The sequence below is a fragment of the Archocentrus centrarchus genome, chromosome 3, assembly GCF_007364275.1.
Source record: "Archocentrus centrarchus isolate MPI-CPG fArcCen1 chromosome 3, fArcCen1, whole genome shotgun sequence".
In the NCBI taxonomy this organism is placed as follows: Eukaryota; Metazoa; Chordata; class Actinopteri; order Cichliformes; family Cichlidae; genus Archocentrus; species Archocentrus centrarchus.
This window is the reverse complement of record NC_044348.1, coordinates 17602802-17625779: the sequence shown is the minus strand read 5'-3', so window position 1 is coordinate 17625779 and position 22978 is coordinate 17602802. Positions and strand designations below refer to the sequence as shown.

The following is a 22978-nucleotide window of genomic DNA, read 5'->3' as shown; positions in this document are numbered from 1 at the left end:
ATGCATTCACACATTATTTTGGTAATGACTGCCTTTAACACATTGTAGTCAAAGTAAATAATACCAGCAGACAAAATCTGCAAAGCTATGGCTATTTTTTAGAAATAATATGGTCTGTGGCTATGGTTTACACTTAATGCTTATGTCAGCACACACACACACACACACACACACACACACACACACACACACACACACACACACACACACACACACACACACACACACACACACACACACACAAACACACACTCACGTATTAACATGTTTAGTTGGGTTGGGCAATATGTAAATATTTTCCAACGACCTAGTGCCAGTATTATGACGGGCAGCTGACAATATATTTGTGAAGGTTTGTTTGTGCAGTATGTGCAGGGAGCAGGGCGAGAGAGTCCCAACACCCCACATGCCACAACAAGTGGTTGTTCAGGAAAATAACACAAAATCACCAATTTGGGAATAAAATTGGAAGAAGGCAAAGGATCTACACAAAGCAATCAGATGAGGGATGCCTGCACTTTGCAGCCAATAAATGAACATAGGTAGAGATAACAAAGGATAATAAATGAATAAAATTTACATACAGTATCTGGGCAAGTTGCCATTGCTTTTCAGCACCAGTCGATTGGACAGCAACCATTAACAGCAACTACTTTAATCTAGTCACAGTCCTGATTTAGGAAAGACTACTGCAACAAGAGAATTTCATTCTACTGGTATTTTCCCACTCAACTGTCTCTAGGATTTACAGAGAAAGGTCTGAAAAAAATAAAATAAAACGAAACTATCCGGTGAGCAGCAGTTCTCTCTGTGAAAATGTCTTGCTGATGCCAGAGATCAGAGAATAGTCAAACTGCTTCAAGCTGATAACTCAAATAACTACTCATTACAACCAAGATATGTAGACCCACAACACATCAAACTTTGAAGCAGATGGGCTCCAGCAGCAGAAGACCACAACAGATGCGACTCCTGTCAGCTAGGAACAGGAAACTGAGGCTACAATTTGCATGGACTCACCAAATTGGGACAAGAGACAATTGGAAAAACATTGTATGGTCTGATGACTCCTGATTTCTGCTGTGACATTCAGATAGTAAAGCCAGAATTTGAAACATCCATGAAAGCATGGATCCATCCAGCCTAGTATCAACTATTCAGGCTGCTGCTGCTGGTGTAATGGTGTGGGGGATATGTTCTTGGCATACTTTCGACCCCTTAGTACCAATTGAGCATTTAAACACCACAGCGTAACTGAGTATTGCTGTAACCATGTACATCCCAGTGTACCCATCTCCCAATGGTTGCTTCCAGCAGGATAATCCACAATGTCACAGAGCTCAGATCATCTCAAACTGGTTTCTTGAACACAACAATGAGTTCTCTGTACTCAAATGGCCTCCACACCAGACCACCAATCTCCATTGTGGTGGAACTGGAAATTCACATCCTGGGTGTGCAGCTGAGAAATCTGCAGCAACTGTGTGATGCTTTCACGTCAATATGGACCAGAAACTCTGATGAATGTTTCTAGCACCTTGTTGAATCTGTGCCATAGAGAATTAAGGCAGCTCTGAAAGCAAAAAGGGGTCCAAACTGGTACTAGCAAGCTTTACCTAATAAAGTGTCCAGTGAGTGTATATCTCATTGTTCTGGTGAATTTTGCTTTCATTGCTTTTATCTGTGACATCTATACCTGTATGGGCTTATCAGAGGCTGCTCTGATTACACATACTGTACACATGGCGCCTGCAACACAGCACAGGAGTCAAAACAAATATTACATAAGCCCACATGACTTGCTAAAGATACGTGTAAATTACAGGATGGTCACGCAAAAATATAACTAACATTATGGCTACCATAAATGGTCTTAACAGAGGGGATTAGCCCCATGGAAATGACAGATGTTTATAAATGATCTGTAGAAAAGGATCTGCTGTCACTCTGGCTGTTCCCTCTGACTTCAGGAATCTGTTCACACTGCAACACTCAACACCTAACATGGTATGTCCTTTGTCTTTATCGTAACTGCTTCCCTGTTCTGCAGAGTTGCAAGGGTATATCCCTAGCATTTCCTGATGACAAGTTAAATGAAAAGCACTGTGGAGGTGCATTAATACAGCAGAGACAGCTGAGGGAAGACAGACGAGAGACAATGTTTTCAGAGAGACCTGTTTGTATACTCTTGACAGTGCAAATATGTGCATGTGTGTGCGATAAAATCAGAGCCCTGTCATGAGGAGTAATGACAGGGTGCGCAGCTTATGTAAGACCCCATTTGTTTGTCATTTAAACTTCAATACAGGCACACAACATCCCCTAATTACCCAGCCTGCTCTTGTGCTCTGCACATGTTGGTCACTGTGTCAACTGTGTTCAGTGAGAAAAGCTAGCAGTAGGCAGCTGCTGATCTGAGCCACTTCACGAGAGAGAAAAGTACCTTGGTTGATCCTGTGAAAGCCACTTTGTCTATGCCCATGTGTGAAGCAATTGCAGCTCCTGCCGTTGGCCCGAATCCTGGCAAAATATTGATGACTCCCGGTGGAAAGCCGGCCTGTCAAAACAATATGAGAGGAAACAAGCTTTAGCGGAGATGACAGCAGAGCCAAGCAAAACCACAGGCAGTGTGGGGGAATCCGGACCCAACCCAACCTCCCTACAAGCAGAGAGTGGGGAGAACATCAAAAAGGCAACAGACAGATAGTCTCCGAGAAGAGGCGAGGCCGGAGAAGACAGGGGAAAAGAAGAGAGGATGTAGACACTTGAACATTTTTTGGCTTCAATACATTACCGTGTGATACTGTGTTGTTTAACTTAGTCATGTGTTTATCCTTATTGCACACAGCTGCACTCACTACAAAGAACTCTAGTTTAAATTTTACTCTATTTATATCAGTGTTTTTAAGATGTTTATATTTTATTTTATTATTTTGTTTGGGGGATTTTTTGTTGTTACTTGACAGGAATAAATGAAGAAAGATGGAAACGGGAGAGGACTCGTGCAAAAGTTGATACCCGTGTTCCCAAGGACAGGCTTTTCTAGAGCATCTTTATGTTGATGTATCCAAACTTTACATATGAAACTATGTGAACATATAACATTTCATATCAAAGAAGTGAAAACTGTAAATAGGTTTTCTCATCAATCATGTAACAGCTCAGATATGTTCAGTGTGTATGTTCTCATCAATCCTCATGCTGTCTTCCCAGTTAAATTGTTCGGTGCGGTACTATGATGGAGTACCCATTATGGCTAAAACACTGACTGTATTATTCTCAAATGTCACCATGTTAGCTGATGGGTAAGGACCACAAATTTTCAGCCACTGGAAGGGAAATGGCGGCAGTGGTGAACACGGTGCCAGTAAGCTACCTAACAGGAGCTGATTTTTAGCAGACTTTGTGTTGGTGTTTGGTGTACTTTTTGTGTACTGTTGGCAAAATGGAGCAAGATGCAGAACTGTTTCTGCTGCGTTATATATAGCAGTTTGTTAACAATAGAAAACAAGCAGTTTAAAGCACTGACACCTACACATTACACCTACAGGAGCTGCTCAGTCATGGAGACCCATGCCATGAAGCTCCCAGCGCACAGTTTCTGTGCTGACATTAATGCCAGAGGAGGTTTGGAACTGCAGTTTAACTTTTATACACTATGCACTTCAGGACTTGGCAACCCCACTCCGTGCAACTTTATGTAGTCTGCAATTTCGTGGCTGAGCTGCTGTGGATACTAAATGCTTCCACTTTGCAACAATTCCACTTACAGTTAATTGTGTAATATCTGGGGGCGGGGCGGAAGTGTTGCAAAGGTGGCATCCTATTACAGTACCACACTTGAATTCAGTGAGCTCTTTAGAATGGCCCGCTCTTTCACAAATGCTTGTAAAGGCAGACTGAAAACACCTGAATTCAAAGATTAATAAGCGTGACCAGTACTTTTGTCCACACAGTGTATAACAAATTATGCTGAATCAACTATATTAGTATTAATATTGGATTTTATTTTAGCTAAAATATTTCTTAAATGTAGCATAGCAGTTCAGCAAACAGCTATTCACAACATTAATGTATGTCATTATTAATGTTTCTGCACCATTTTCCTGCCAAACATGTTAATGTTGAGCTTTGTTTCTCATACACACACAAAAAAACGAGTTCGAATATTTCAGTTTTATGATCCACAAACAAATTGTACTGTTGTCTTAGGAGACTAAAATCGCTGCGTTTAAGATCATTACAGTGTTTGTTTGTGTAATTTAGGCGAACCAACCCTTTCATTTTGACTCTGTATGGGCTGGAGATAACCTAAGGGCCAAGTTCTGGTTTACAGACTCTGAGATGATGCACCAGAGTGATGCGACACTTTGTTAAACATCTGTTTTTTATCGCTTTGTGGTTACATTAACATTGAACTGTCTAAATAAAGTGTTGGCCAAAGTCAAAGTGAACACTTTGTCCTTGGCAAAATGAAACCTATAAGTGATTCTGATTTAGTTAGTTCAGTGCTGATGTTCGACTGTGCACGTCAAATGTTTGCTGCCATCATAGTGATTCTGTAATTTACCTCCTTGATTAGAGCTGCCATGTAGAGGCAGGTGAGGGGCGTCTGCTCAGCAGGCTTCAGGACGACAGTGTTTCCACATGCGAGTGCTGGGCCCAGCTTCCATGCTGTCATCATCAGAGGGAAGTTCCACTGTGCATGACACACACACACACGCACACACACACGCACACACACACACACACACACACACACACACACACACACACACACACACACACACACACACACACACACACACACACACACCGGAAAAAGACATCATGCATCTGACACACTGGGTGGTCACAAGTCAAGTTCAATAACTCATCGCTCTTAAGTCACTCACTCTCATTTTCACTCTGTCTAAACATAGTCAAGTGAGAAAATGTTCTCGGCACTTGTACAGTATTTTCTCTTCCCACAGTATTCTGAGAAAGTCGGGAAATTGCAACACATGTGCAATAGACCCATATCACTGTTCAACACACAGGCCTGTGTTATTTCTGCTTTGCACAGGAGCTCATGGGGCTCAACACAGAACCACACGCTTTCTGCACTCTTGCACAATCAACAGTGTCTCTTTCTCCTTGATCTTTTCCTCCTTTCTCATCATTCCGCTTTCCTCAAACCCATTCCCTTAGCTCATTTTTCTGTTTCTCACTTCTTGTTCTCTTTTTTTCAGAGTCACTGGCAAATTGGGGGGGGGGGGGGGGGGGGGGGGGGGGGGGCACTTACCAGCAAGATTTAAAAACTGTGGCTGACAAGGAATTACTGGAAAATTCAGAATGTAATTCAATAAACAGAGAAGACTTTTAAACACAGCCAATTCCATCACTTTTTTCCCTTCAATCTTCCCCTGTAACTTTGTATCTATTGTGCATGTCACTTGTCAGAAGGGTTATACTCACAGGCATAATTTGTCCACAAACTCCAATGGGCTCATATCTGGTAAATGTCAGGTACTCTCCATCTGTAGAGGAACACACATGCAGACACGAGCAAAGAGAGAACTGGGTTATTCATTCCAAGCCTTAACACTTTAACACAAAATAAGCTTGAAATCTTGAAAAATCCCTCTAAACACATGAAAAATGTCACCACCTGACTCCCCTGGTGTTGTTGACTCAACATGTTAATTTGCAAATGAATCCACATGCAGCATTCCTGGTTGCTTTACCCTGGTGAGAGATTACGTTTCCTCCAGCAGTACAGGCATGTGTGTAACTGTTTTAGGTCATAGAGATGGGTGTTATGCTGGAAAGGTTTGCTCATTCCTCTTGCATTACTTGAGTAAAAAGGAGGTACTTACGGAGGGTGTGCCATGTTTGTTCATTCTCCATAAAAACAATCCATATTGAGAAATGTGTGTATGAATTTGTTACCACAATGGTCAGCTGATGATTGCTTAATGTTGCATTTGGACTGGAAGGATCAGTGGGGGATGACAAGCCAAACTATCATGTTGACAACAGACACAAAACTGCAGTAAGATTCCCATATTTCAGCTTTGTGTGTGTGTGTGTGTGTGTGTGTGTGTGTGTATTTCAGTGTGGATCTTGCAAAACTGCTATTGTTTGTGGAATGAATCTATAAACCCAGTAGGCATGACATTTTCTGAAGGAACTCAAATATCCAAAGGCTTGTTGGAAAGAATAATGCCTGCACATGAATTATATTTCAATTTGAGACAGGCAATGTAAATGATACCAAACTGTACTGCCAAAGGTGCTCCACACAATGACGCTCCCCATTCATTTTGCACTGTCTATGATACTAATTTAACACCACAGTATCAGCATAACACAAAGACAAATAGATACTGAGGAGTTGCTCATGGTAGCTATATTGCAGCTCATTCTAACAGGTGAACAAACATGATTACTACAGGAATACCCTTGTTTATTTACTCTAAAAGCCTACAAGAGGAATAAAGCTTAGACCAAAGCCCTGGGAAAATGCTCACTGTGGTTGGTTTGGCAGCAGCGTACAAGAGAAGCTTTGAGAGGGACAATACAGTGGTATCAGGATGTTTTCCATGTCCTCTCACTTATTCTTTTTTTTCTTCCTGTTGAAACACACAGCCAACTTTTCTCCATTCCACCCTCAATTTCAGCTGCCTTAGAGCTGGTGGCTGCCTCCTCTAGACAAGAAGTGTTTTGGATTGATTACCAATTTGTTACTGTCCCTCTCTGAGTGTAAGCTTACTTTTTCTGCAAAACTCTAAATACAAAATAATTTCTTAAAGTAACAATGATGTTTGTTTTAATAACAATAAAAAAAAAGGCAATGCGCAGTGTCAAAGAGAGATGCTTTATATGAAAGTGCAGTTTTCTGCACTTGTAGTGGAATAGTGCAATATTTTATGCAATGATCCTAGCCTCTGTCTCAAAACAAATACCATTATATAAATTTTAAAGTTGCACAACTACATTAATTGTGCACATGCTCTTCTGATAGATTTCCTATATTAAAATGGTGTTCTCATGGCTGTATTAATGTGCTTTTAAGTCAGCATAGGAAAACAATATGGAGGCTACAAAAACAATGTCTCAAATGTTATTGCTCTGACTGTTTAAATAACACGTTTCTAGTTGTTTATAGTGTATAATAAACACTGATTTACTGCACTTGTTATCACAGTTATACAGTACTAGTCAAAAGTTTGGACACACTCAACTGTTCAAATTTTTGACTGGTACTGTATAATAAATTATACTTACTAATCTAGGTCCCTTTATGTGGCAATTAGCCTAATATTAAATCATCAAGGAAAAGTCAGCAAAAAAAAAAAAAAAAAAAGAAATTGCATGAAATGGGTGCACATTTACCAATAATCAAAGATAAGTTTTTATGATCAACCAAAATTTGACTTTAGTCTGTATGATGTCAAATACTCAGCAAGTCATATACAATTTTTTCCCCCCACTTTTTTTCCCTTCACTTTCCAGGTTCTTGTTCTGACTTTAGAAAGTGATCATATAGATTTTCCCAGCCAGGAACTCTTTTATTTATTTTCAGTTTTTATGACACCCCAGAATTGCACAAGGGACTTAAAATAAAACTCTACCTGCTAAAGACCTCAGTAGACCTAGTGGAGAATTTAGTATTTTAAAGCTACTTTCAGCTGCTCCCTTGTCACAAGGGGTCACCACAGCAGGTAGTGCTGCATGTTTGATTTGGCAGAGTTTTACACCAGATGCTCTTCCTGACACAACCCCAAAGAAGATTTGTGTCTCCATCTGGAATCAAACAAGCAACCTTTCGCTTGCCAAGCAAATTGTTTGAGTAATCCCATTCTGAAGCTTCAAGCTGATGCACAGAGCGAGCGGTGGATCTGGCTAAGAAACCGGGGACATGGCACATTTATATGATAGTGATTTGTCAATTTGATGTAACCACACCCTAAGCAATACCTTTCATTATCATCTATATTTCTCTAAATGGGACTGTAATTTACAAAATAAACATCATGTTGCATTCATTAAGAGTGTAAACTAGCAACTAAATCCTTAAACTCATCAGGAAAGTGTTTAGAGAGGTCATAGAGCAAGTCAGAAAAGTTATTTTTCTCATAGACTTCTATATAATCAGACTTCTTTTGTCAACCAGTGGAGCCGCCCCCTGCTGGCCATTAGAAGAAAATAAAGATTTAAAGCGCTTCCACAGGGGCTTCACTTTTCAGACACCTGGAATATCATGTTTTTGTTTGTTTGTTTGTTTGTTTGTTTGTTTGTTTGTTTGCTTGCTTGTCTTATTGCTGGTCCCACGAGAACAGAAGCCAGAGGAACAAACAGAAAGAGTCTTGCTTGAACAAAACTCAATCAAGGCTTTTGTTATTCAGCAGTTAATGTAAAAACACAAACCTACCTCTTTGTTGAAAATCTGCTACCATCATCTGACTAAGCCTTTCATTTACCTTTAACTGCCATTTGGGGTGGCTGTGGCTCAGGAGGTAGAGCAGGTCACCTACTAATTGGAAGGTTGGCAGTTTGATTCCTGGTTGTTCTGGTCTGCATGCCAAAGTATTCTTGGGCAAGATACTGAACCCCAAGTTGCTCTCCAATGCAACTGTCGGAGTGTGAATGTGTGTGAATGGTAGACAGTAAGCGCTTAGCTACAGATGGAAGTGCTTGTATGAATGGGTGAATGCAAATGTGTTGTATAAGCGCTTTGAGTGCTCAGAGTAGAAAAGCGCCATATAAGAACTAGACTATTTATCATTATCCATAATCGCTTTCAGTCCATTTCACTGAAAAGTACTTGAAAAGAGCTCTTACCCATTGGAATGGAAGTGCCATGGATCTTGTCTGCATATCCAGCAAAGTATCTCAGTGTCTTTATGGTTGCTTGGAGGTCCACAAACAGAGTGGGCAGAAAAGGCTTTCCAGTGTCCAGTGACTCAATAGACTGATGAGAGACGAGGGAGATGTTGGAGAAATATGTGATATAACCTTGTGATCTTCACATAATTCCATACTGTTTCCATCTTTTACACTCACCCACTGGTGAAATGTGACACTAAGATAATATTTAACCACAAATACAGCCCTTTAGTTGTAGTAATATGTTCTCTTTTGGACAAAGCATAGATTTATACTGCAGATCCTTCTCTGTAGAAGGCATAAATGTATTAAATAACAAGGGAGGCAAAATAACAGAACATTCCCAATATCCATCCACTTACTGCTAGGTAGACACTGTCCCTCTCCACCAGGTCAGCCAGTTTGGACAGCAGCCGACCCCTCTCTGATGCATCCATCCTTCGCCACACAGAGCCCAAAGAAAAGGCAAGGCGAGCTGCCTGCACCGCTTTATCAACATCGGCCTACAGGAAAAATAAATATTTTATTTAATTATCAAATGTCCTCAAACAAATCAAATATGTCTCTCCATTTCAGAGGGTCTATAAAGAGACAATTTTATGCTATGCTTGATTTTACTGAACCTAAAACAAAGATGATTTATCTTATATTGTGCTTCTGCCTTTCATTCTGCAGATCCAACTAGTTCACTCATGTATAAGGACTAAAAGCAAGACTCCAGGGCACCACTATAGCTCACCTGTTTAAGCATGCAGTGCATGTACCAAAGGATAGAGTCCTTACTGGGCCTGGGTTTGAGTCCACTACAGACCATTTCCTGCATGCTGTCACCCTCACTCACTCCCTACTTTCCTGTCTATTCTCTGCACTGCCCAGTCTAATAAAGGCCAAAAAAAAACTTAAAGCAAGACTCTAAGTTGTAATGATGGTTAACCCTTTACAGAGTACTCACTAAAATACATCGAAAGTCTCAATTTTAACCCTATAGTGTGACGTTTTTACTTTACTATTTTTTTTGTTTGTTTGTTTGTTTTTTCAAAGCTTTTTTTTCCCCATCTTTATGATGTAGATCAAGTTACCATATCTGGTTTCTTGTCTGATATATTGTCAGACTATCCAGTGCTGAAAGCTAAGCACACAGAAATTCACGCTACTTTTCACTCCACTACATTCATTTAAGGTAGATCTGTCATACTTTCCTTGTTTCCTGTCAAATATATATGCTATTACATGCTCATTTTAAACATGTATAAAGTTTCAAAAAATTAGGTCATCATGTGTAAAAGTGATCCCTGTGAGCCAGAAACTCCAGACTGCACTAGATGCTCAGTTTCTGCCAGTTTTTTTTTGTTTCTATTCTTGGCTCCGTTTGATGCTTAAGGGAGAGGGTATCTTAAAGTTTTCATCTCAAATCTCTGACTGTCAGAAGAAAGTTGGCTTAAAGGGGGAGGAGCTAAAACAGCTTGTTTCAGACAGAGGATGAACTAAGAGGATGAACCAAGGCTGTGTGCAAGATTAATAAAGATCATTTTAAACTATGAATAATGTTAAGTCCAAGAATAAAAACACGGAGTTGGAAATAAGCATTATAAGTTCTCTCTGAATTATTTTTGACTATATTTAACAGATTATTTTCTGCTTTTGGACACAAAATATATCAGCAGTCTGCTGAACTTAATGCAGTGATATGAAATAAACCATTCAGAGGTGTCATGGTCCCCATGGTTTCTATTGGTTTTTTACAGTTACTATTTTATCGTCTTCCTTCTTTGCCTTCCATGCCATCCTGCCCCTGTTTAGTTCTACTGCTGTTCATTCTCTTTCATTATTAATTCCTGTTTTTAGTTACTTCCTGTTTTACTTTGAATGTGACTTTTTCCTCAAGTGTCATTGTGGTTTTACTTTCTGCTTGTGCTCCTTTCTGTCCTTTAGTAACATTTTCCCCACCCCCATCAGCTTCACCTGTGCTTCCCTCCCACCTGTGTGTAGTCCTCTTTTACCTTTTGTCTTTGTCATTTCATCTGTGTCTTCCCCATGTGTCTACTTCTCACTGCATGTGATCTTTTTTATGATTCCTGTTTTATTATTTGTGGGTTTTTTGTAATATATCTTGGAATTTACATAACAGCCAATAAGGGCTCATTTTTTGTTGATTAAATCTACTAATTAAAATAACCATTTACTTACTTTAATTTACTTGAATTATATTTATCTAATATGATATTACTACTTTGATTTCCTCCATCCTAACATGCTGTATTTTCTCTGTGTAACAGTTACCTTATCTGCTTCCTGGATTTCACAGATCTGCTCTCCAGTAGCCGGGTTGTAGACCGGGAAGACCTTTCCACTAACAGAGTCCTGCCACTCATTGTTGATGAATATCTGCAAAAGAAAAATGACAGTTTGGGTATTTTAGGAACAGATATCCCATGTTAAATGACTTAAATAGAAAAAAATGGTTATCAAAACCTTACATATCTTTTTCATGTTTATCACTGAAAGACTGAAAAGGCAATATCCAAATATACTAAGCTTGATTGGGAAACAATGGCTACCCTTTTTTTCTTTTTAAATATTTATGTCAAGTAATGCATTCATTGCACCATTTTGCTGCAGCTATGTGCTTGTGGACTGTGAAAGACAAACAGCTCTCACGCAGCAGAACGTCCAGGGAGAATCTCTGGAAATCTGGACAGAGATTCCTGTCTGTCCAGCATTGCTCTCTAGGGAGTGTTCCACCATCCAGACAAAGGGGGTGGGTGGATGTGGGGGTACAGATAAATCCCAATCACACACACTTGCCCCCACCCCACCCCCAAGTACACAGACACACGTTTCACAACATTGCTGCTCGTTTACAAGATCATAAAACACGTGCTGCACTTGGTTTCTGTGATGCATTAAAACAAGTCTTCCGTTAAACAACCAACATTGGATTCCAAAACAGGACATATTCAATACCTTAAGCATATTAAGTCAGCAACAAAAATCTCCTTCTCCGCTGACATGTTTGGATTCATTAGGCTGACTTACTCACACACTGTTTTTAATGGCTGTCAGTCTGTCTGATGGATAGAGTGCAAGGAGAACATCTGCTGGCACAAATCCCTCTGTGTATACATATGCTCTTACCCTCCTTCTACTTTAGAGGAGTTCTGATGTACTGAGATCAGGGTTCAAGTATCCCACAGGTTGTAGCCTCCCTAAACTCTCCAACATGTTTACCTCCATAAACGCCGGCTTTAAGTACTATTTAATTGGCTGTAAAGTGTTAGCTGTGTTTACTTTCAGGCTGGTATAAAATGCCAAAGAGTCTGAAAACCGTTGGAGTCACAGTAAAAACACATCACTCTGCTCCCCCGACTCCCTCCTCCTTGTCATTCCCATGGCTCACTGGCTCATAATGTGGACTCTGCATCGGATTACCTCACATGCACATGTTTAAGGTGTTTAAGTATATCTATGTACCACTTCACAAAGCAAAAATATGGTACACACTCATTCTTCCATGATTCCTTTGTACTGGTTACCCCCAAAACTGTTCCCCATACACAGAGTTGAACACAGGCCTGAGTAACTTCTCCCTCTACCAGCCTGGTATTCTCAGGCGCCTTCCATCAGAGGCCACCTTTAATCTGCTGCTCATTAAGAGCACTTCATAAAATTGTCAGTAACAATAAGGAGCAGAGGGCCAGCTACAAAAACAAAAAGTCCTGTAGAGCACTGAATTAGTTTTTAAATTTATAGGGGCCACTGAAGTGGGGCGCCCTAAATCAGAGGAGCCCCCTGACAGCCTCAACAGTCCAAGCAAGAATGCAGACCATGGGTAGCTTTATGCATGGCGTAACCCCTCTCACAAGATGCTGCTAAAGGAGAACGGATGAAGCACGACAACAGTGGAGAAGGCCCCACCTAAATCACAGCCAGAAAAGGACAACTGTCAGACGCCGTTTGGCTCAGCCCTCTCACTGGGCTCGGACTGGTGTTAGACTTTTGTCTCGTTCCATTGAGAGACTTGATTAAGATGACAGGCTGGAGTCGTAAATCAACTCTCAAGGTTTCTTAAAATTGCTTTTAGGATCATTTGGACGAGGGGCAAAGAACGCAAGGATGAAAAAGCAAGTGCAAAGGTTCACATTTTCAAATGACTAATAGTGTTTTCTTTCCCATTCCCTGCGGGGTCGTTACTATCACTTCACATGATAGGTTCATGTTTATGAAAGTCTGGGCTGCCATTCAGTGCTTAAAATCCAGAAAGCGCACATAAGATTAAAGAAAATAATTAATATGGACACAAATAATCCAGGGATTTACTGACTACATGTTTTTTTTAAACAATAAGTAAAGATCTAGTTCTGCAGCTATTCATGTGAATTTGAGGATTAAAGCCGAGTGCGATATGTGTTGCCCGAATAATAACGAGGAAGCCTGATGTGGATGAGTAAGCCTATAGGTCAGGGCTTCCTGCATGGGTCACAGGGCAGCTGCTAACATTTAGCAACTCTCGTGCTTTTCGATAAAAACTGTCAGTCCCATCATCCAGTGCAAGCCTGAGAGTGACGGGGATCCTGAAAAGATGAGACATAATATAAACAAACACGATTTAAAGATATTTTCTATCCATCCACTTCTGCTTATCCTTTTCAGGGCCACGGGGGGAGCTGTCATAGGGCGAGAGGCAGGGTACACCCTGTACAGGTCACCGGCCTGTCACAGGGCTAACACAGAGAGACAGACAACCATTCACACTCACACCTATGAGCAATTTAGAATCACCAATTAACCTAAATCCAGTAACTGCATGTCTTTGGACTATGGGAGGGAACCCACGCAAACACAGGGAGAACATGCAAATTCCACACAGAAAGGCACAGACCGTCTAGCTGTGAGGGAACAGTGCTAACCACCATGCCACCATGCTTCCCACTGTGCTCAAAGATATTTTTTCTAGCATATTTCAATTTAGCTTCAATTTTCTGTGATCTGTAACAAAAAAATGTTACAGGTTAGCAATGTTAACATCAAGATTTGCTCATCTCACACAAAGTTTAAAATGTGAACATTACTGACCTTCCTTTTTTCACATTAATAAAAAATTTTTGTGTGGTACTTGTGTCAATTCATTTTTTCTGAGTGAACTGTAATGGGAAGTAAGAAATGCCAAAATACTTCCTGCAGCCAACAAAACATCTGTTTGGCTCTTTGCTTCTTCTCACAGCTCAGATGCTGAAAGAATATGTTAGGCTACTCAGTTCTCGTCAGTGGGATGGGGGAAGGTTCGGGGGCGTATGTGAGAGTGTGTGTGTGTGTGTGTGTGTGTGTGTGTGTGTATGTGGGGGGGTTTACATACGTGTGTGTTTACACACAACACGCCAAGATTCCACAGCCAGATGAATCCTACGGGCACCTGCAACACTCGTCTGCGCAGGAAGTTTCATATCCTCCCCTATCACAGGACCTCTATTTCCTTTCTGCTTTTGGATGGCGTTCAAAAGTCTTATAATTACTACTGTTACAAGTGAGTGGAGAGCATGTGAAAGTGGAGACCAGCTGGGTTTTTTCTCTCCTACTCCTCTCCACATGTCTGACACCATGGAGCCTTCATGTTTTTCATTCACACACCGTCAGACAATGCCACCCTGCCCTCCTGGGTTTGGCAAGGGCAGCCTCATTGTCACTCCCTGGCAAGCATCTTTGTCTCGTCAATTTGAGTAGGCAAGTGATAGCGGCTGTTCATCCTGACTTCGAAGTTATACAAGAAACAAACCTAATACAAAACACACCTTTCTAATAACATCCCAAAATTGATATTGGTGCCAGTTTGACAAAGTTTCTGGGCAGATTTATTCAGGCAGCAATGAATCCCAGCACCTAAACTCCCTCTTTATTAGAATGAATGTGAATATTATTTACTACACGAATTATATAAGATGTCAATCTGCAGTCCCAATGAAAGATAGAGCAAAAAAACAAGTCCACGTGTAGCTTAATCTTCATAAATCAACAATAAAACTGATCTCTCCTCTCATTCATAGTGTTTTTTTTTTTTTTGGCGGGAGGGGGGTACCATTTGAGGTTTGATGGGTTTCCTGTGTACTTAACCACTCTTTATATTTCAGGTCAAGGGAGTGTTTAAAGAACATTTTAACATAGTTTCGCTCATGGGATCAGTGGACAAGGAGGAAGTAATTTATAAAGAAATGTCATGCTTTTTTCCACGGACAAATAAACATCCAGAAAAGCTGTCTCTGCTGTGTCTTGTGCTTGCCGAAGAAAAAGAGCCTATTTCAACAGATTTATGAAGCCAAGTGTTTTTCATAATGACACCGTAAGGATTTACACGTTTCTTGTCAGGAGGGCCGCGGACTGAAGGTGTGGGAAGTTAACAGGGTAACCTCGCTGTCACTGCTCTTCCTTAAAAAGTGATTAAGAGACAGGGGACATGATGTTGACGTGTCTGCTAAGACGATAATTTACACTCGCTGCACAAGCAGGCATTTCACACCAATGGACATATTAATGGTGGTGCACACTTACCCTGTCACAATCAAAGAGACACGTTTCAGAGCGTACACAGCCATGTGTGTGCGAACGAGGAGATTGTGAAAGCAAAGGCCCAGAAGGGAGGGGAATCTTGCTGTGCTCGTTGTGATAAATCATTTAGTTGCACAGTATCCACTAACTTTGGTTCTGTTTGATCTTGATCGCGGTAAGATGGTGGTTTTGAAGTGAAAAACTCCAGAACTGCAGGTCAGACTCTGGTGAGGCAGGGCCACTAACCCACACAGTGAGGCAGGGTCATAATTTACACCCCGGTGGACAGCACCTAGCATCGGGGAGCCCCAAGCCTCCATCTGTACTATCTCAATCAGTGACAGATTGATGGAGTCTCTTATTCATCCACACTGAGGAGATGTCTCTGCATAGACTGCTTTGCAAATACATGGGTCTTCAGTAGAGAGGCTCTGCACAGGTTCCTATGGTGAAAGTGCACTAATGCCATCATGAGCAAAGCAACAAAGAAAATTTATAACTTGATTAGATTAAGAGATCTGTAACTCAGACAGTGAACAAGGCCGCTGAATGTGATCCCTGAATCTGGACCTTCTCAGTTCTTTAGATATGTTATCACCTTATTTGTGCTTTGAACACAAAAACAGAATTGTTTTAATATGCATTCTTATCAGATGACTATATGTGCCCATTTGTTGAAGCTTAATATTAACATTTGCGGATCATTCTTGTAGTTTAAAATACATTTACAAAGGCTTTATAATATCAGAAAGCCACAACACATGCAAACTTTTGAGAATGTAAATATGTTGCGAAATAGTTCTCTTTTCACCGTGCATAAAAACATTTTATAGACTTCTAATTCACAGCAGAAGACACTAAGCTGTGCTTTTATTTCCTTTCTTGTTAAATTTGTCCCACCGAGTGTCTGATTTAACAAGTCATTATCACTCACCAGTGTGAAAAACCACAACAAAGCCACAAGTATCACCTGCTAAAAAGACCAGGAAAACTTTCTCCATAATTATTTATAAAACTGAGTCTCTCTCTTTTCCACTTCTGACACAAGTGGAAAATGTCAATAAATAGCTATCAGCGTGCTCTTATTTATGGTTTCCTTTGTGGTACTATCAACCTTTAAACTGTTTCTGTCTTGTAACCCAGCTGTTGGATCCTTCAAGCAAAAGAAATGTGGGAATGGAGGGTGGAGGGTGGGGGGTAAAAATGCTTCTTCTCATAGTTTTAGCTACAAGAGAGTACTTATAAAAACTACAAAGTCTATTGAATGTATTAAGAAACTAAAAATGCCACTTTTATATAATTTGCATGCAAGCAGGAAGATATCTTTACTGATACGATCACACAGTTTCACTGTGAGTGGTTCGTGACTCGGTGAAAGGCACAAGGGGCAAACCTCAACTGGCCCTTTTGTTTTAATCATGTGCTTCCCTGTTATAGATCTGTCAAAGAGTGATAATGCATCAGCTATATCTCTACTTCCGGGACCATCTGATCTTTGCATTGCAAAGCAAAGAAAAGTCACTGCAGTCAAAATTTGATAAAAGTTGAGTTGAATTCTCATTAGGCTAGAAAAAGCTTAATATGCCTTTGTATTGCAGGAAAGGTCATTTAAAAAAAAAAATCATAGCTGAGGAAAAGGACAGTATTAGTGAACAATGTGGGCTGATTTCCTTGCAGTCAGCAGGGAGGTGAACAGGAACAGGGCGTGAGGAGAGTCCACGCCAGGGGTGCCCATAAATCAGGGCCCTTCTGCCCCCTATGTCCACCAAGCCATCAGGGACTGGATGATCCAAATTCCTGGGGGTTAATTCACCAAGTCGCTTCCTAAATTTCCTCCTGTACACTCCTTTAACTAACATTCTGCAACTGTGAGGGAATGAAAAGCTTTTAGCAGGACAGAGCCCATACAACATGCACCGTCGTCTTTACAGGGCAGCAGCAGCAGCGTGCCCTTTGCACTTATAACACTGAGGTATGTGTTAACACAGAGCAATTATAGCAGCAAATGAACTTCCACCACATTATCATCTGTCTGTCCTCTACGAGAGATGCCCTTTAATCTTACAATCATAAAAACACTTGTTCTGCAGCTAAGGGACCATTTCAGTAGCAACAAACTACAGCAAGACTCATCCAGGCTGCTCAGACTGATCATCAACCCTCAGTGACTAATAGCGTGCATTTACATGAAGGTGTACCAGTGTGTGCATGAATTCAAAAAGAGAGAGAGAGAGAGAGAGAGAGAGAGAGAGAGAGAGAGAGAGAGAGAGAGAAAGAAAGAAGATAATCCAGGCACCAAACCAAATCAAAACAATTTGTATCATGGCAGTTTTTCATGTGACTCATCACTTGTGGTGGGTGAAGACTCACTTTAAAATCCTGAAGGCTTAAAATGACATCAACTGATTAATTAATGATTATTTTAAAAAATGCTTCTTTTACTTTATATATATATATATATAAACAACATCAATCAAAGTTCTTTGTTTGACTCATGCCTCTTCCTAAGCACACTTCTCACTGCAGAACGATGCAAAAGTCCTCTGGAAACACCTTAAAAATAAACTGCATTTTAATTCCAAAGGTTTTATTCGCTGAACATGTTTGTCTGATATAAAAGCGAAAAAAACGCGTCACTGAAATATTTTCTTGACCTGTCTGTGGTGCCATCAATGTTGTTGGTAGAAAATTGCCTAAAGAGAAGGTAGAAAGCATTTTGGTTGTGGGTTTTTTTTTTTTTGGTTTTTTTTTACTGACTCCTACTATAACCGTGAGCTGTAATAATAACAGGAAACTGACTGAATATCACAAAAACATTTACACATAAAAACAAATAAATAATTATACCGAGAGAACTGGAACCGTTTATTACTCTGGTTTTTATTTTATTTTATTTTATACCCTTTTAAAATATATTTTATAAATTGGTTTCCCACGCTGTAACCTGAAATGAGGTTGGCCTGTGAGATTAAGGATAATGTATTCCAGATGGAATAAATATAAAAATTACATTAAAACGGTGGAAAAATTGGCCACGTGACTCAGTGTTGTAAAAGTTTAGCATGTGGTGCACTTCTTAAAATACGGTCAAACTGTGACACGCCCTTTGTTAATGCGTTGTTGGCGTCTACTTAAAATCATAGCTGTTGTGTAGCATGCGCACTTTTAACTGACGCCAGCTACAAACAAAATAAGGCACATTACTCACATTTAAAATGCAAAAGCAACAAAAAGCTGAACTGCTTTGGGAAGCCAGTTTTTGTTTCAAAACGCATAAAGCGATAGGCCTATCACGAAAACACAACAATCTACAATATTTATCAAATGTGCTTTATCAGCCATATACTCGACATTGCTTCAGCGTGTGGTGCATGGGTTATTTAAGATTTAATGATCATCTTTGAGCGTGTGCGGACGAAAAACAATGTAATTAAAACTTGCGGCGCACCAGGTTTTAAGTTATATAGTTCTGCTGGATCATTTTCACCTCCAGTCTGCCTTGAGCTACACGGTCTCACACTGAAGCTCCAGCTGCTGACACACAAACTCGCTTTACTTCTAAAGAGTTCCAAGTTTAGGTTTGAGATCTGCGCATACAGGCTGAGTCGTCACGCGTAAAGTAAACTCTGGACGGTCGGTGGCGGAGTGTGGAGAGACACAGACCTTGGTATACTTGATCTCCGGGTTGGGCACCGGTGAGGGCATCAGCTGGAGCGATGCCATGAGAGCAGCGGGGTCGCTCTTCACCGCTCCGGGGATCTCGATCTTACTGGAAGTCATCGCGGCCGTCTCTGCGCTCGTCTGCCTGGCTGCGCCTCTCTGGGTTTTTTCAGCACAGTTCTGATTGGGATTTTGGATTCCTTCCTGGGTTTATAGCCAGGTGTCAGCAGCGGTTCATTTTCATTGGGCAAAGGAAAGGGCTGTCCTTTTGAAAAATAAATTCAAGCATTTACATAAAGCCATGCGTGTTAAGGAGGAGGAACACATCCACCCCACCCACCTCACACTCCCGGTGCACTCAGTTTCCAGTGCTCTCACTCATCAACAGCTGACGCTTTTCTACAACTAATTCATCCTGTTAAATGCACATATATACCACGCTTATACTCGGCTGAAATTGATTATTATGATAATCATAAGTATAGCATTATTTAGTGGTAATTCAGCGTGTAAACACTAGGCCAAGTTTATGTAATTTATATAAATGGGCCCTTTGAGCAAACAGACTAGTTACTAAAGCATAATAGTCCAATGAAGCCTACATTTTTGTTTAGCAAACCAGTCTCGCCATGAGCGTCCGGAGCTTATCGCATGCTCCTTCTCCGCAGACGGAGTTTGCCCTGTTGACTTGCAGTTGTAAACGCTCAAATGTTCGTGTTTCTGAGCCCTTTCAGCACTTTGTTTCATTTTAGATTAAAAGTTAACTGTCCCTTGGATCCAGCAGTCAACAAAACAACCCCTCATACATAAAGGACACCATAAACTCACCCTTATACCATCATTAACCATTTCCTAAGCGACACAAAGGTGTCGCACCTCTTTTCGCCTCACTATCACCCTGTAGTCTTATTTGCCTAACACAACCTCCCCATGGCCTGAGATGTTATGCAAATGTGAAGTGGAGGAATTGTTCCTACGTGCGGGGGTGTTGTTGGCACAGATTTGTCCTGCAGGTGATAATTCCTTCCAGCGCCTCCTTTAAAACCTACCAATATACATCCTCCAATTAGCTGTAGGGCCCTGTCTCGGAAAACTAAAGGATTTAAAGTAAATCCACGCGTATTAACACATCCACAACAAATAGATCTTCATTCTTAACGTGACATCACTCTCTCGACAGTTTACGGATGAATAAGGTGCTTATTTGTGATTATCTGCACATTAAGATTGGCAGAAATGTAAAGAAACGGGAGGTGCATCCAGAAGCCTAGTGGCCTTATAGAAGGAGGAATCACGTAAAGCACGTAAATTTCAGATTTCATAACTTGAGCCTCCTGACAGGACAAAGGAGTTTGGGACAGATGTAGGTCCATAATTTGCAAATCCCCGCAGGATGCTTTTTCTCCATCAGCACATCACTCTTTTTTTCACAGCATGGGCGACACTCTCCAAGTGTCTGTTTCACATCAAAGAGGACGGCTCTGAAACTGTGACATTGATTAATGGATTCAAAACATCCCATTCTCAGCCTGTCGTCTCACCTTTTCACAGAGCGCAGTGAACGGAAGATAAGGCATACCGGAGAGACGGTGTGACAAACGTTTAGCCGCCACTTCAAATGTTTTCATGGAGCTCCCTCTGTTGGACGCAGAGAGCCTGAGACTCTTCGGGGTCACACACGTTCACTGAAGTCTGCATATTTCGGGAGAGACGCTTGATAAGCTGAAGTGATGGTAACGTGAAACGATAACAAATGGAGGTATGACTTACAGCCAGCGATGAGTCGAAGAAGCACAAACCTTCCTGAAGGCAGATGAAGGAAGGTGAGTGGGAAACCATTTCCTAAAGAAAAGGTGAGTGCCCCCCCCCCCCCCCCCCCCCCCAAAAAAAGAAAAAAAAAAAGAATCCAGGTTCACTGGTAGTGTTTTCCTCAAAGTACTGCAGAGAGCAAATAACTGACTAATGCATGTACGTGCATATTTCTGAAAGTTGGGAAATATGTTTTTGTTGTTCTTTTAATCACAAAAACAACCAAAATTATTAATTGGGGTCTCTTTTTTCCCCAAACGTTAGAATGAAAATGTAAAAACTAATGTAGAAACTAAATGTGTCTAATAGTTCAGATCCAAGTGTGTGGTTCCGTGCGCAAAAAATCAAGAAACAAGGCTGAAGAATGGCCACCATATCCCACGCAATCCTTTAACGAGGTTAGTTTCTTATATTCGGGATATCTAATCGTTTTTAATATTCTCATTATTAAACTATTCTCATTTTTTCTGTGCTTATTTGTTGGCGGACACATTTGTAAATATCTGCACTTTAACTCCCCCGTGAATAAGTTAGTCTACTTTGCCTAAATAATTAGATTTTAATTATTTAAACTGAGACAAAGCTGCTTATTAATTGAAACTGATTTGATATTTTATCCTAAATGTATGTTGATTAAAGGCGGTTATTATTTTTATTGTATATTTTGGGACAAATGAGCAATAAAAGCAAATAATGAGGATTCCTATAAAGTTCTGTTAAAATACACACTGTCATGTTTTTTTTTTTTTTTTTTTTTAATATAACTTCCAATAGACCCGAAAGGTTTTCATAAAAATAAAATTGTTTGATTTTTCTTTCTCTAGATCGTGTGTTTGATATCTGCACTCCCAATAGAAAATCTTTCATTGGTTCATATTTACCTGGTAAATCCCCAAGCTCCCCGAGCTCGCTAAAACAAAAACTTTTACAAAACTGACGCAGCTACGAATTGGATTTTTATAAGTGTAAAATTTATCAGTATATGCGCTATTAAGTTTTAAGCACATACTATTCTGTCGTTTTTCTCCTCAGCTGCTTTGGCATATTTCTCAAAACACTTTAAATTCTCAACACTGAAGATCCGTTCCTCTGAAAAGCTTATACATGCACCAAAACGTCAGGAACGCGCTCAAAATCTATGTGTCAAAATTAATCTTTTGAGTCAACAAACATTGCCACCAAAATGACAGTGGGAGCTATGAGTGACTTTTTCTAATTTCTTAAAAGTCGTCCGACATGTTTTCACTGGCGCTGAATTTGCTGGAGCAGTAAGTCTTTTTGTTTATGGAGGATAACTGACCGCTACTGAGTGTTTAATTCAGATGCCGAGCACATGGTTTAACACTGTAACTACTTTGTAAAGAAAAACAGTGCTTACAGGTGTGGTGAAAGCAGCTGTCCTGTGATGATCACACAACACAGCACAATACAGCCAAAAGAATTAAAACGAGGTGGTGGTGGTGATGGTGAGGGTTGAGGCAGAGAGGGGGGGATTACTACACAGGCACTGCACAGAGCAAAACATGAAGACTGTCAATACCTAAAAACACTGGCCTATGTCTGCACAGAGTAACAAAACACTGCTGGGAATCTCTGGACTTCATGTCACTCCTTTTTTCCAGAAATTCTCATGGACCTTAATGCACCCCTCTGCACTGGCGTGCATGCTGCAACCATCTTCTGCACGCCTCTGCATCTTTGTGCTACTTCCCCTGACCGTGGCTATTACCTCTGTGAACTGTTCATTAAAGAGCAGGCTCCTCCGTGGTTACAACTTGTACCTGTGTTGCGCTCAAGACCGACGAAAATGTTCTACAATCCACATTATTGTGACTTACACCTGTAGGGTTGTCAGATTTCCACAGTTAGATGGACTGTGTGGTGACTTACACAATGACACAATCCCAGCACATTTTGTGTAGTAAAACTAGCCCATAACAATTAATTAATTGTTCAATTACCAGGCAGTTGAGCTCAGTTATTTGCTTACCTGCGTGTAAAACACGTGCGCAAATGCACTTGGTGTTGCGCACGGGAAGAATTTCACGTTTTGTTTTAACAACTTTAGCGACGATTCAAAAATTGAGTCAAAGCAACTAAA

At 40.6% G+C, this 22978-nt stretch overlaps 1 protein-coding gene across 1 annotated transcript in view; it reads right to left on the bottom strand.

The window, feature by feature from the left end:
• aldh1a2 (aldehyde dehydrogenase 1 family, member A2) overlaps nucleotides 1-19279 on the bottom strand; it is a 29397-nt gene extending 10118 nt beyond the window's left edge. The window contains exons 1-7 of the mRNA XM_030725554.1: nucleotides 19072-19279; nucleotides 11152-11256; nucleotides 9234-9374; nucleotides 8827-8956; nucleotides 5458-5519; nucleotides 4571-4699; nucleotides 2444-2557 (exon numbers count right to left, since the gene is read on the bottom strand). Coding sequence (XP_030581414.1) covers nucleotides 2444-2557; nucleotides 4571-4699; nucleotides 5458-5519; nucleotides 8827-8956; nucleotides 9234-9374; nucleotides 11152-11256; nucleotides 19072-19188 — 798 coding nt within the window. The 5' untranslated portion in view covers nucleotides 19189-19279. The remainder of the gene's footprint in view (nucleotides 1-2443; nucleotides 2558-4570; nucleotides 4700-5457; nucleotides 5520-8826; nucleotides 8957-9233; nucleotides 9375-11151; nucleotides 11257-19071) is intronic.
• Between the last annotated feature and the right edge of the window lie 3699 nt (nucleotides 19280-22978).